Here is a 14,840-nt window from a genome sequence, read left to right as displayed (position 1 = left end):
GTTTTGAGCTCCTAGATCTGTTCTTATCCCACTTAGCCTAGTGTAGTGCCACACAACACACTGGAGGATGTCCTCAGTGTTAAGATGGGAGTTGGTATCCAGAAGGACTGTGCTGTGCAATGGTCACTCCTACCAATACTGTCATGGACAAGTGCATCTGTGACAGGTAGATTGGTGAGGGTGAGGTCAAGCAGGTTATTCACTTGTGTTGATTCTCTCATCATTTACCACAAGCCCAGTGTGGCAGCTGTGTCCTTCTCTGTGCCAGCTCGTTTGGTGGTGGTACTACCGAGCCACTCTTTGTGATGGACATTGAACTCCCCTACCCAGAATATATTCTATGCCCTTGCTACCCTTAGTGCTTCCCCCAAGTGGTGTTCAACATGCGGAGTACTGATTGATCAGCTGAGGGAGGGCGGTAGGTGGTAATCAGCAGGAGGTTTCCTTGCCCATCTTTGACCTAAAGCCATGCGACTTCATGGGGTCCAGAATCAATGTTGAGGACTCCTAGGGCCACTTCCATGCAACTGTATACCACTGTGCCCCCACCTCTGGTGGGTCTGTCCTGTCGGTGGGACAAGACATACCCAGGGATGGTGATGGAGTCTGGGAGGCTGAGTGATGGTTATGATTCTCTAAGTATGACTTGTGTCAGGCTGTTGCTTGACTAGTCTGTGTGACAGCTCTCAACCTTGGCACCAGTCCCCAGATGTTAGGACTTTGCAGGGTCGACTGGGCTAGGTGTGCCTATGTCATAGCAGTAAATGTCTCTTAAAATTTCTATGGAGGTCACAGCTCTTAGAAAAACTATATTACACGCGTCTCGTTTTAGAATTTGCACTGTCACATGTAGGGTTGCAAAGGGGTGGAAAGTTTCCGGTAAATTTCCGGAAATTTTCCACGGGAAGTTTAGCTTGGGAATTTTGCCCAAAAAAGCACATGCTAGCATAATATTGTTTTTTTTGTAATTTTTTTCCACAGGTCCTCTCTTAATAATTAAGATTCCATCTCTGTTAGTAATTTTAAGGAATTTCTTAATCAATATATGTTTATCTTCTTACTTGGCTTGTTTTAATAATTACAAGTTTTGTGTGTGACTGTGAACAAATGTGTCCTGATTGGTTGGATGAGTGGATGAGCGATTAGCTCCCTCTATTTGTAATATTTGCATTTCGAATTGTGATTGGCCTGCAGGCATCTGTAAGACTGCTATCATTTTTTTAAGATCCAGGTTAGGGGTCCTGAGGGAAGTCATTTTGTTTTCTGCTGATGTTGTGATGATGCAGTAAGTAAATCAGACTTTATACCAAATAAACCAGTTACTTGTTGAACTCTGTTGTCCTTCAATTTAAAATATACAAAATAATACACTATTGGTGATGTAGTGTCGTGTGTGTACAGGTCATGCTTCCATCACATGGAGCATCAGCAAAAATGTACTCACCCTGTTGCAATCGTGCTGATCGACCGCAGTTCGACACAGAGATGAATGCCCTTTATTTCTCTGCATAGAACAATGCCACGTTTACTGTCGGATGTGTGGAAGCATTTTACCCCAGGCATTAAAGATGGAAAGACTGTGTACATGTGCAAACACTGTAGAAAGCCACATGTAAAGAATGCCACAAAGATGCAGCAGCATTTATCCAAATGCAACAACTTCACTCAAAGCTCACAGCAGTCAGCCCAGAGTTCCTCTGCTTCCATTCAAGATGATGATGGTTCTCATTCAGCATCAGGCTCCTTATCATCAGCAACTCCTGGCCCACTTGGAAGGTTCTTTGATACAATGGATAACCATAGTCAGAAGAATGCAGATGAGTGCCTTGATTGAGCTGTATATGCAACAGGCTCACCCCTCCTGCTCACAGCCAATGTGTACTGGAAGAGATTTTTCAATGTTATTCACCCTGCATACTGTCCTCCCACCAGACATGCTTTGTCTACTTATTTGCTGGAGGCTGAGTATAACAGAGTCCAAGGAAAGCTCAAAGAAACGATAGAGATGGCAGACTGTGTTGCAGTTATTTCAGATGGGTGGTCAAATGTACGAGGGGAGGGCATCATAAACTACATCGTCTCCACTCCTCTCCCAGTGTTCTTCAAGAGCACAGACACGAAGGACAACAGACACACAGGCACATACATTGCTGATGAGCTGAAAGCGGTCATCAACGATCTTGGATCACAAAAGGTCTTTGCAGTAGTTACTGACAATGCTGCGAATATGAAGGCTGCTTGGGCTCAAGTGGAGGAGGCCTACCCTCATATTACGTCTATTGGGTGCGCAGCTCATGGGCTTAACCTGCTCCTCAAGGACATCATGGGTTTGAGAACCATGGAAGCACTGTACAAGAGAGCCAAGCAAGTTGTTAAGTATGTCAGTGGAAAACAGGTAGTTGCAGCAACCTACAACTCCAAGCAAATGACAAAGAACAAGAACACCACACTGAAGCTGCCCAACAACACTAGATGGGGTGGTGTTGTCATAATGTACAACAGCCTTCTGGAGGGTAAGGAGTCGTTGCAAGAAATGGCAATATCCCAGTCTGGGGATATGGAAACCACCATCAAGAAAATGCTGCTGGATGATGTGTTTTGGGAGAGAGTGGTTAGCAGCCTTAAACTACTCTCACCAGTAGCATCTGCAATTGCTCAGATTGAAGGAGATGACGCTGTCTTGTCAGATGTTCTCAGGCTTTTTACTGATTTTAAAAGAACAAATCAGCATTGCCCTACCCACATCCCTGCTGCTCAAAGCACAGGAGAAGGCAATTGTTCAATTCATACAGACGCGTCAAGAATTTTGTGTCAAGCCGATTCATGCTGCAGCATACATGCTGGACCCAAAGCATGTTGGGAGACCAATACTTTCTGGAGAACAGATCAACAGCGCTTACAGTGTGATTTCTACCCTCTCACACCATCTCAATCTGGATGTGGGCAAAGTTCTGGGAAGTCTGGCAAAGTTCTCTACCAAGCAAGGTCTTTGGAATGGGGATGGGATATGGGAATCATGCAAGCATATCAGTGCACATACCTGGTGGAAGGGACTTTGTGCATCTGAGGCCCTGTCACCTATTGCATCGGTGATACTCCAAATCCCACCTTCATCAGCGGCCTCTGAACGAAACTGGTCACTTTTTGGGAATACGCATACAAAGGTGTGCAACAGGCTGACTAACAAGAGAGTGGAGAAACTGGTGGCTATCCGGGCGAACCTACAACTTATTGAGCCAGATACAGAAGTGTCCACCACACAGCTAGACACTGACACAGAGGAGGAAATGGACACGTCAGAGCCAGAGTCAGAGAATCAGGAGGAGCAATGAGGAGTAGAAGACTCAGAAGACTCATGAGTAGAAGACTCAAAGGGACAAAATAAGGACAAATTACAGGCTAAATAAGCTGACGCTCTTATTTTATTTTAGATGGGTCTTTTTTGTGGGGGTTCAATAAAGTTCAAAATTATAACCTAAATAAAGTTTTGAAAGCCTGTTTTTATTTGTATGGAACAGTATGTCTATTTTGACGACAAAGATAATATAAGGGTCAGAGACAAAAACCATCAGTGTGTAAAAAAACTCAAAATTCGCATAAATTCCCGAAAATTCCCATGGAAAGTTTCCTCTTTTAAAAATTCCCAGAATTTTGCAACCCTAGTCACATGTCCAATATCCGTGTTCTCACTGCTGAATAATAACATTGCGAGTTTTCTAATATTTTCTGGACAGATTTCCTGCTGAAAGCTTACAATTTATCTGATGTAAAGCTTAAGATTGAAGGAAATGACATCTGTGATATTCAGGTTGTGAATTGCCATGCCATTTTGTGTGTTTATTTCTCACTGAGCTTTGTATTTTGTTTAATTTTCTTTGACTGTTAGTAACTAATTGACCCCGAGATATTCTTTTTCAAATTAGAGCAAGCAAGGTGTCCTTTTGTGCTGTAAGATTAGATGATTCTTTGATATGATTCTTACACAGATTGATGTTAGTAACTAAACAAAATACAAAGCTCAGTGAGCAATAAACACACAGAATGGCATGGAAAAGATATTTTAATATGGAGCACTGCATTGTTTGAAAGGATATACGGAATAAGAACTAAACATGCTCAGTTTTAAAGAGGAGTAGAATGAATTTCGATGCAGTTCCGTTGTGGAATGTATTACTTTTAATAATTGCAAAAAAGCTGGCATGTTTAAAAAGACATACACAACTCCGAGTGGCAGATCTGGGTTCATTTAACGAAAAATGAAAATCAGAGAATAATATTGCCCATTGATTGAAATCCCCCAGTGAGGAAACGGTTAAACAGGCAGTTTGATGGGGCCTCGTTCGATCCTGAGTTTCGGCAGCATCTTCTCTCCATTTTTGGTTAAATTCTCCCAGTTATTTACCTTTTTTAACCCAGCGGGTGTAAAAAAAACAGAACAAGGGAGGAGTTTCATCGTTCTTTTTCTTCCTTCCCTTCTTTACCTTAATTTCTCTTTTCTCTTTCAGATTAATATAGTGATGGGAATCCCAATTTAAGTTGCTGATACCTCGGTGTTTCATCCATTCCAATACAAAGGCAACAGTTGAACCCATTTGTTATTCCACAGTGTCGCTCGATGTGTTTTATTCCATTGTATTCTCTCTCGCGTAGAAGCCCGCTCCTGCTAGCCTGACGATGTTGCAAGCGCCTGCGTGGCCTGTTTTATTTACTGCGCGGCACCTCCAAACTTGCTGCGTAGCTTAGCGGGAACATTGGCGGAAACCCTGGAGAAATGGGGCTAAGGGAGCAGGAGGTGGTCCTAGTGGACATGGTGAGTTCAGAAATGGCATGAGGAGAGATGGGAGTGAAACTAGAGAAAGATACAGGTCCAGGGCTAGGGCTGGCTTAGTGGGGAAGGGGAGGCTGGAGCAGAGGCAGCTGAACGGATGGTCTCGATCAGTGACCAATAACTCCTGGAGCTCCTCCCATTTGGTGGAGGAAGCAAGGAGAGGGGTTTAAGGGAAGGGGACAGTTGGTAGTGGAGAAACAAAACCAGGGGTTAACTTTGCATTCCAGGATGATCCTGGAGTTGTCAGCAGTTTCCCAGAGGAGAATGAGGCCCGATAGTGCTTGATGTGGTCCAACCTGATCTGGTGATCATAGAATAGTACAGCACAGAAGGAGGCCTTTTGGCCCATCGAAGAGCAATCCAGTTAGTCCCACACCCCTGCTCTTTCCCCATATCTCCGCAATTTTTTTCTCCTTTCAAGTATTTATCAAATTCCCTTTGAAGGTGTGGTAAACCACTGTTTGTATTCCTGTTTGTCCTGTTTGTATTCCACTGTGTACATGCCTGGACATGCCTCGGCTGACTCCTCCCACAGGTCCTAGTATAAAGGTGACTGCTCCCCAGCCCTTGTATCCTGGACCGGTCGACCACTCGAGGCAGACCTCCATTCTGTTGTTAATAAAAGCCTTTAGTTACTCTTCTAACTCTCAGTCTTTTATGAGTAATTGATAGCGCATCAATTTTATTAACAACATTTTTATAATGGAGAAGATCCTCACACCAGCATGCCTGGACTTAGATCATCGGGAGGCGGACTCATCCACCAAGTTTACTCACTGGCTTAAGTGTTTCGAAAAATTCCTGACCGCCTCCGAAGCAATCAAATCGGACGAGGACAAACTGGATGTCCTGACCTCCAAAGTGAACCACCGAGTGTACTCGGTCATCCAAGACGCGACCTCGTACGCGGATGCTATCAAGCTCCTCAAGGACCAGTACACGCGCCCAGTGAACGAAGTGTACGCCAGGCACCTCCTGGAGAGTCGTAAACAACAACCTGGGGAATCGACCGTGGAATACCTTCAGGCACTGTCTGTGCTTGGCCGGGCCTGTGGTTGTAAGGATGTAAAGGCCGCCGTGTACACAGAGGAACTTATCCGGGACGCTTTTGTAGCGGGCCACAGATCCAATTACACCCGACAGCGACTGTTGGAGCAGAGTAACCTCGACCTCAACAAGGCCTCTGAACTCGCACTATCGTTGGATGCAGCCTACCAGGGCATGGATGCCTACTCCGCTGCACCGTGGACGCCGCGGGGAATGACAGCCTGGGACACGGTAGGACCGCCTCATAGCGCCGTGCCACCCCAGCCACACCCCAACAACGGCCCAACTACCGCAGCAGTGTCCCAAGGCCAGACAGCAGTGCCCCAAGGCCAGAAATGCTACTTCTGTGGCCAGGCAAAACACCCCAGAGCGCGCTGCCCGGCGAAAAACGCGATCTGCTCGGGCTGCGGGAAGAAGGGACACTACGCTAGCGTCTGCAGGGCCAAAGCCACCCCGAACCCCAGCAGCGCCGCGTGTGGGCCATGCGGGCCGCCATTTTGGACCTCCCCAGCCGTGTGCGAATCACCGGTACAGCAGCCATTTTGGACGCCTCCAGCCACATGGGGATCATGGACGCCGCCATCTTGGACGACAGCCGGGACGCAGCAGGCCCCCGACACCGCCTCATCTGATACCCGCAGCGACACACCGACCCCTACGCTGGCATCCGTTACACTGGACCAAGCGAGACCGCACCAACTGGCCAGTTCCACAATGGACATTAAGGTAAATGGTCACGATACAATCTGCCTTTTTGACTCTGGGAGCACGGAGAGCTTCATCCACCCCGACACGGTGCGGCGTTGCTCTCTCCCAGTCCTGCCTGCGCAACAGCGGATTTCTATGGCCTCCGAGTCCCAGTCGGCGGACATCGGCGGCTACTGCGTGGTGACACTCGTAGTAGACGGGACCGTGTACGATCATTTTAAACTTCTGGTCCTGCCTGACCTCTGCGCTGCCGTCCTGCTGGGGTTAGATTTTCAGTGCCACCTTAAAAGTGTTACGATGGCGTACGGTGGACCCCTACCCCCACTCACAGTCCGCAGCCAGCAGCTTCCAAATTGCCCGCCGCGCACCAGGTGCAACCTCTCCACACTCAGAGTCACCCCCCCACCACTGTTTGCTAACCTCACCCCCGACTGTAAGCCCATCGCCACAAAGAGCAGGCGATACAGTGCCGGGGACAGGGTTTTCATTAAAACCGAAGTGGAGCGGCTCCTGAAAGAAGGGATTATTGAGGGCAGCACCAGCCCCTGGCGAGCCCAGGTTGTGGTCGTTAAGACCGGCGAGAAGCAGCGCCTGGTCATCGACTACAGCCAGACAATAAATCGCTACACCCTGCTGGACGCCTACCCACTCCCCCGTATAGCTGATATGGTCAACCAGATCACGCAGTACCGCGTCTTCTCGACCATTGACCTGAAATGAGCGTACCACCAGCTCCCCATCCGCCCTGAGGACCGCCAGTACACTGCCTTTGAGGCAAACGGCCGCCTCTATCCCTTCCTTAGGGTTCCCTTTGGCGTCACCAACGGGGTCTCCATCTTCCAAAGGGAGATGGACCGGATGGTAGATCAAAATGCGTTGCAGGCCACTTTCCCATATCTGGACAATGTGACCATCTGCGGCCGTGACTTGCAGGACCATGACGCAAACCTCGAAAAATTCCTCCGCACCGCCCAACTCCTAAACCTGACATATAACAAGGAGAAGTGCATATTCCGCACAAACCGCCTCGCCATCCTTGGCTGTGTTGTGGAACATGGAGTCATCGGCCCCGACCCCGACCGGATGCGTCCCCTTATGGAACTTCCACTGCCCCACTGCCTCAAGGCCCTGAAGAGGTGCCTAGGGTTTTTCTCCTATTACGCCCAGTGGGTCCCCTACTATGCGGACAAGGCCCGTCCGCTGATCAAGTCCACCTCTTTTCCCTTGACAGCAGAGGCCCGCTTAGCCTTCCACCGTATCAAGGAGGACATTGCCAAAGCCACCATGCACGCAGTGGACGAATCCATCCCCTTCCAGGTGGAAAGCGACGCGTCTGACTTTGCCCTGGCCGCTACCCTCAATCAGGCGGGGAGACCCGTGGCCTTCTTTTCACGAACCCTCCAAGGCCCGGAGACCAGACACTCCGCTGTTGAGAAGGAGGCCCAGGCGATTGTGGAGGCTGTGCGTCATTGGAGGCACTACCTGGCCGGAAAACGATTTACCCTGCTCACTGACCAGCGTTCAGTTGCTTTTATGTTTAACAACAAGCAGAGGGGCAAAATCAAAAATGACAAGATCTTGAGGTGGAGAATCGAACTTTCCACCTACAACTACGAGATCTTGTACCGGCCAGGGAAGCTAAATGAACCCCCGGATGCGCTATCGCGTGGCACCTGCGCCAGCGCGCAGATCGATAGACTACGGGTCCTCCACAATGACCTCTGCCACCCGGGGGTCACCAGGTCCTTCCACCTCATCAAGGCCCGCAACCTGCCTTACTCTATTGAGGAGGTCAGGACCATGACCAGGAACTGCCAAGTCTGCGCTGAGTGCAAACCACACTTTTATAGACCAGACAGGGCCCACCTGATAAAAGCCACTCGCCCCTTCGAGCGCCTGAGCGTTGATTTTAAAGGGCCTCTTCCCCTCCTCCGACCGCAATGTGTACTTCCTCAATATTATTGATGAGTACTCCTGTTTCCCGTTCGCCTTCCCCTGCCCGGACATGACCAGTGCCACGGTCATTAAATGTCTGAACAACCTCTTCACCCTGTTCGGCTTCCCCAGCTATATCCATAGCGACCGGGGCTCATCGTTTATGAGCGACGAACTCCGTCAGTACCTGCTAACTAGGGGTATTGCCACAAGCAGGACCACCAGTTACAACCCCCGGGGGAACGGACAGGTGGAAAGAGAAAATGCGACAGTTTGGAAGGCCGTCCTGCTAGCCTTAAAGTCTAGGGGCCTTCCAACCTCCCGCTGGCAGGATGTGCTCCCCGATGCGCTCCACTCTATTCGGTCACTGCTCTGCACTGCCACTAACGCCACCCCTCATGAGAAAATGTTTGTCTTCCCAAGGAAGTCCACATCAGGGACATCGCTACCGCCATGGCTGACGTCCCCAGGGCCGGTCCTACTGAGAAGACACGTGAGGACCCATAAAACGGACCCCCTGGTCGAGAGGGTCGACCTCCTCCACGCCAACCCCCAGTATGCTTACATCGCATACCCGGACGGGCGGGAGGACACAGTCTCCATAAGAGACCTTGCACCCTCGGGGACCACAGTAACCCACTACCCACTACCACCCCCCCCCACGATCCGATATCCAGCCCCAGCAGACGGCAGGCCTGGGCTCCGCGACCCGCTCGACATCTACGAGGACGACACGCCTGTGCCACAGCCTACGCTGGACTCGACGCCGGAAGCTTCACTACCCCTGCCGTCGCCACGCCGATCACAGCGGCAGACAAGACCTCCGGAGAGACTCCAATACACTAACTTTTAATACACTTCACCCCGCCGGACTCAATTTTAAACAAGGGGTGAATGTGGTAAACCACTGTTTGTATTCCTGTTTGTCCTGTTTGTATTCCACTGTGTACATGCCTGGACATGCCTCGGCTGACTCCTCCCACAGGTCCTAGTATAAAGGTGACTGCTCCCCAGCCCTTGTATCCTGGACCGGTCGACCACTCGAGGCAGACCTCCATTCTGTTGTTAATAAAAGCCTTTAGTTACTCTTCTAACTCTCAGTCTTTTATGAGTAATTGATAGCGCATCAGAAGGCTACTATTGAGTCTGTGTGCAGCACCCTACAAGCAGTGCATTCCAAATCCTAACCACTTGTTGTGTAAAAAATTATTGATGTCTTCGGGGAAAAAACCTTCTGGTGGGGCTGAGGAAGGGTGGTAGGGAAGAAGGATTTTAAAGGGGCAAGGGGAAGAAATGAGGTGAGGTGCTTAAAGGAAGAGAAGATACCAGAGGGCGAGGGTGGGAGCTTGGAGGTACAAGAGAGGACAAGGTCTGATTTGGGGATGACTTTGGTAACACTGCCGATTTGAGCAGGCATGTGGTGGAAAACATCGCCAGGCTGGGTGGGTTTGGTAAGGTGCCAAGTGTTGACACCTGAGACAAGTTTCTATCTAAGCCATAATGCCAATGCAGTCGTCGACATTAAGGTCATTGATCTCCAGGACCTTGTTTGGGAGTGAAGGGACACACTGGAGGGAAATGTGGAGAGGGGTGGCGACTGTTGATCTGAGGGACAACAGTAGGTGGGGTGACCAGGATGGGAAGGAGGTTGGCGAGATTAGTCCCCAGCAGGCACGCCAGGTGGGAAGATCAGCAAAAGATGGGGCATTCAGAGTTGCAATTTATAAGCAACAGGTGTCTCAATGGACCCGTTGGAGAATTCTGAGCGAGGCAGAGGGAAGCTGTGAGCTTATTGAAGGGGATTCAAGCCTGGGACTGGTAGCAGAGTAGAAAGGCATATGAATAGTGATGGCTTGGGCAAGGAACCTGAGGGGGAAGAAATGATAGGTGACAGGGCGGAGACAGGAGAGGAGAGGCCAAGAGAAGGTAGATAGAAATAATGGGCTCGGTTCTGGAATGGCAGCCAAAGTGCACACGCAAATGGACAAGGTGTGAATTCAGGTTACAAAGACATGGTAGAGATTAGGAGAGACAGCTCATGGTCATAAACAGAGGACTGAGAGGAAACAAAATTCAAGAGAGTCCAAAGTTATAACGTCCGAGTTTCTGTGGTTGGGTGAAGTGGACTCCGACACTCAGGTTCAGTAACAGTTGTAGAGAGGGAGTGAATCCAAGAGCTGTTTGAGGAGCACAGTATAAGTAGACACACCACTGGAGGATCGCCAATGGAATGTAAGGGGCCGAGGAGTGGAAAGTTGATCAACAAGAGTCCAGTAGAGGTGCGTAGTGGCCTTGCCATCAGTAAGTCACACCAGTGGATCCAGCAGAGAGAGTATGAAAGAATGTGGGTCTACCTGATGCCCCTGTTGCACTGGGGAGTGACGAACCATCAGGCAATATAGCTCTGTGTTCACACGCACACTTTTAGGCAGGTACACCAGATAAAGATCAGGAGCTTGGGCTTGATTTTCTTCTCCAATCTGGAAGCACTAGTGTCCTACTGCTGCCCTAATTCAGCATTGAATGTTTGTTTAAAATTGATAGCCGAGTTCCCCTGATGACTAAAGGCTCTGTCCAATGGAAGACCAGACCACGAAGACCCAGGACCAACATTCGGTCTGTGAGTTGGCAGATTTCAGCCAGGATACCAACTAGAGGACTATGACTGGCACTAGTGCCGCTGGAGCAGAGAGAGAAAGTTCAGTTCGCACTCCTCCTCATCTTGGATGAGGGTAGGATTAGACTTGTTCTGGATAGCTGTTTGTGACTGTGGAGCTGTACCCAGCTGAGAGCTGGGGTCTTCAGGAGAGGGAGGAGTAAAATAGAGAATTTGTCTTCAAGTTGTTTGGATGAGAATACAGGAAGCAAATCTAATTACCCAGAAGGATGTTTCAGAGTGCTCCTGGATTGAATGAGTGACTGTCCCAGCTGGTGTTGCACTGAGTCATCTTGAGCAGAAAGGTGGCAGGTTCAGTTACTGGTCTATAGTGGGAGGGATGCTGAAGTTAGCCATATACTCTGCACCTGAAGTATGATTGGTTATGGTGAGTTAAGGAGATGGCTAGAAATAGATTAGCCTTTCTAAATCCAGCCTAAACGTGCTTGCACTCCTAAATGGTATTATGCTGAGACCCGTTTCTGTTTTGCCCCAGCCTCTTTCTATCTCCAGACAGCCCTCTATCTGCGAGTAGGACAACCTGGCTGAGGCAACATCTTCTCCCTGTTTACAGTCTGTGCTGGAGGTGGGAAGGGGGCCTATAACAATGCGACAGGGATCATCACCATCCCACAATTGGGCCAGTCACAAGACAATGGAAATTGCCCTACTGCCATTTGCAGTTTTCAAACGCTCTACAGAAATGAGGTCAGAATCTTCCAGGGAGGGAATGTTTTCTTGGGACAGCGTCTGAGATGAGAGTGGGTGGATGGGTGTAGCTGCACATTTTGAGCATAACACTGATACACGGCTTGTTTTGACAGCCTATTAAAGGTGACACGGTAGAAGCTGTGAAGGCTGGCATTGAAATTGGGTACCGCCATCTAGATGGAGCCTTAATGTATGGCAATGAAGATGAAGTTGGCGAGGCCATTCGGGCAAAGATTGCTGATGGAACAGTGAAACGGGAAGACATCTTTTACACTAGCAAGGTATGAAGTATTTCTTTATGTACACAATCACAGGCAGGTGCAGTGTACTTGGGTGAACCTGAAATAAGATTTTCCCTGAGTAGAGAACAATTTCTGTTGACTTTCAAGACAATTTTATTGGGCTGAAAGGTTTATAGAAACTGGAATATCTTCTATTCTATTCCTCAAATATCATTGTTAAGTTCTATTATTGAGAGAAAAGGAGCAGGGAGAGACACAGGGACAGAGAAAAGAGGAGAGGGAGGAATCAGAAGAAAACAAAGAGGTGCTGGGGAGAGCAGTGGTGAGGGGAGTCAGCAGGGGATGAATCAGAGGTAGGAATAACTGATAAGAGAGGGAGGGATCTGGGACAGAGAAGAGGAGTGGAAAGAGGGGTAGTTGGAACTGAGGGAGGGGAAGAGAAAACAAGGGGAGTTGTGGTGAGCAAAGAATGGGAGGAGGCGAGGGTGAGCAAAGAGGCCAAGAGGAACTGGGGATGGGAGAAAGAAGCGATAGGAGGGCTGGCGGAGAGAAAATGACATGGGAGGGGCTGGGGAGAGGGAAGTGGGATGGGAGGAGCTGGGCCTCCCTTGTCAGGGAGGGTAGGAGTGGAAGAGGACGCAAGGGTTTGGGAGAAGAGAAGGTTAGGTGGGAGGGAAGAGAAGATGCAGGGAGGGGCCGAAGGAGGGAAAAGAGGAGTGGGAGGGACCTGGAAAAGAGTGCCAGGGCCCATTGGTTAGGAAAGTGGCAAAAGCCAGAGCAGGGGAGCAAGAGAGGCTGGTAGGGCCTGTGGAGTACAGGAGAGGGGGAGAAAGTTGGTGGAAGTCGAGGCTGTGTTCGGAATGTCATCTTTTGAATATTGTAATATCTACAGTGGCAAGAATGTGCTGAGCTAAATTGCAGACCTGGCTAGAATTTAAAGGAGCATTTAAAATCCTTTGAACATTTGGGAAATGTGAGTAATAAAATCAGTAGATGTTTCATTACATGTATTATGGGAGGTTTTAGGAACATACGAACAGCAGGAGGCCATTCAGCCCCTTGAACCTGCTCTGCCATTCAATCAAATCATGGCTGATCGGCATCTCAACTCCATTTACCCGCCATAACTGCATATCCCTTGAAACACTTACCTGACTAAAACCTATCAATCTCAGTCTTGAAAGCTCCAATTGTCTCCATAGCCAACCTTTTGGGGGAGAGAATTCCAGGTTTCTATTAACCTTTGTGTGAAAAATTCTTTCTTTCTGTCCCTTTTCCTCCCTGGTCCCTGAAGATGCTAACTCTTGCTAGGGTACAGTTACAAATGACAGAGACCTTCAAGGAAAGAAAGAAAAGAGCTTGCATTTATATACAGTAGCACTTTTCACAACCTCGGGACACCCCAAAGCGCTTTAAAGCCAATGAAGTCGTTTTTGAAGTGTCGTCATTGTTGGAATCATAAATTATAGAATGAAACCGCACAGAAGGATGTCATTCGGCCCATTGTGCCTCTTTGAAAGAGCTGACAATTAGTCCCACTCCCCTGCTCTTTCCCCATGGCCTTGCAAATGTTTCCACTTCAAGTATTTAACCAATTCACTTTTGAAAGTTATTTTTGAATCTGCTTCCACTACCCTTTCAGATAGTGTGTTTCAGATCATTATAACTCGTGTGTAATTTTCTTTCCTCATCGCCTCTGGTTCTTTTGCCAATTACTTTCAATCTGTGCCCTCTGGTTATCGACCCTTCTGCCACTGGAAACAGTTTCTCCTTATCTACTCTACCAAAATCCTTCATGATTTTGAACGCCTCTATTAAATTTCCGCTTAACCATCTCTGCTCTACGTGGAACAACCCCAGTTTCTCCAGTCTCTCCACATAACTAGAGTCTTTCATCCCTGGTACCATTCTAGTAAATCTCTGCACCCTCTCCAAGGCCTTGACATCCTTCTTAGTGTGTTGCCCAGAATTGGACACCGTACTCCTGCTGGGGCCTAACCAGTGTTTTATAAAGGTTTAGCATAACTCCCTTGCTTTTGTTCTCTCTGCCTCTATTTATACAGCCAAGGCTCCCACGTTTCTTTTTAACAGCCTTCTCAACTTGTCCTGCCATCTTCAAAGACTTGTGTACGTACACCCCCAGGTCTCTCTATTCCTGCCCCCACTTTAAAATTGCACCATTTAGTTTATATTGCCTCTCCTCATTCTTCCTACCTAAATGAATCACTTCACACTTCTCTGTGTTAAATTTCATCTACCCATTTCACCAGCCTATCTATGTCCTCTTGAAGACTGTTGCTATCCTCCTCACTGTTTATTACATTTCAGAGTTTTATATCATCTGCAAATTTTCAAATGATGCCCTGAATATTCAAGTCCAGATCATTTAATATATATCAAAAAGAGCAGTGGTCCTAACACTGACCCTCGGGGGGCGGGGGCACCATTACACACGTCCTTCCAATCTGGAAAAACAATCATTCTCCGCTGCTCTCTGCTTTCTGTCCCTCAGCCAATTTGGTATCCAAGCAGCCACTCCTCCTTTAATCCCATGGGTTTCAATTCTGCTACTAAGTCTATTTTGTGGTACTTTATCTTCCAACTTTTGAAAGTCCATATACATAACATCAACCGAACAACCCTCATCCACCCTCTCCGTTACTTCACCAAAGAACTCAATCAAATTAGTAAAAAACACGATTTGCCTTTAACA

General features: G+C 48.3%; 1 protein-coding gene across 5 annotated transcripts in view; it reads left to right on the top strand.

Annotated features, from left to right (window-relative positions):
• LOC147105956 (aldo-keto reductase family 1 member C23-like protein) overlaps positions 1 to 14,840 on the top strand; it is a 158,440-nt gene that overhangs the window by 24,972 nt on the left and 118,628 nt on the right. For 3 of the 5 annotated variants that reach the window (XM_086008572.1, XM_086008571.1, XM_086008570.1), the window contains exon 2: positions 11,999 to 12,166. The exons of 1 other annotated variant lie outside the window; for it this stretch is intronic. In XM_086008572.1, the coding sequence (XP_085864698.1) occupies positions 11,999 to 12,166 (168 nt within the window). Of the gene's footprint in view, positions 1 to 4,756; positions 4,811 to 11,998; positions 12,167 to 14,840 lie in introns of those variants that run through there. One more of the 5 variants, XM_086008573.1, reaches the window with a different exon arrangement.

The sequence above is a fragment of the Somniosus microcephalus genome, chromosome 16 (assembly GCF_052327205.1).
Source record: "Somniosus microcephalus isolate GS21.2 chromosome 16, FLI_Smic_1.0, whole genome shotgun sequence".
In the NCBI taxonomy this organism is placed as follows: Eukaryota; Metazoa; Chordata; class Chondrichthyes; order Squaliformes; family Somniosidae; genus Somniosus; species Somniosus microcephalus.
Note: the sequence above shows the minus strand (reverse complement) of the source record. Positions and strands in the feature narration are given on the sequence as shown.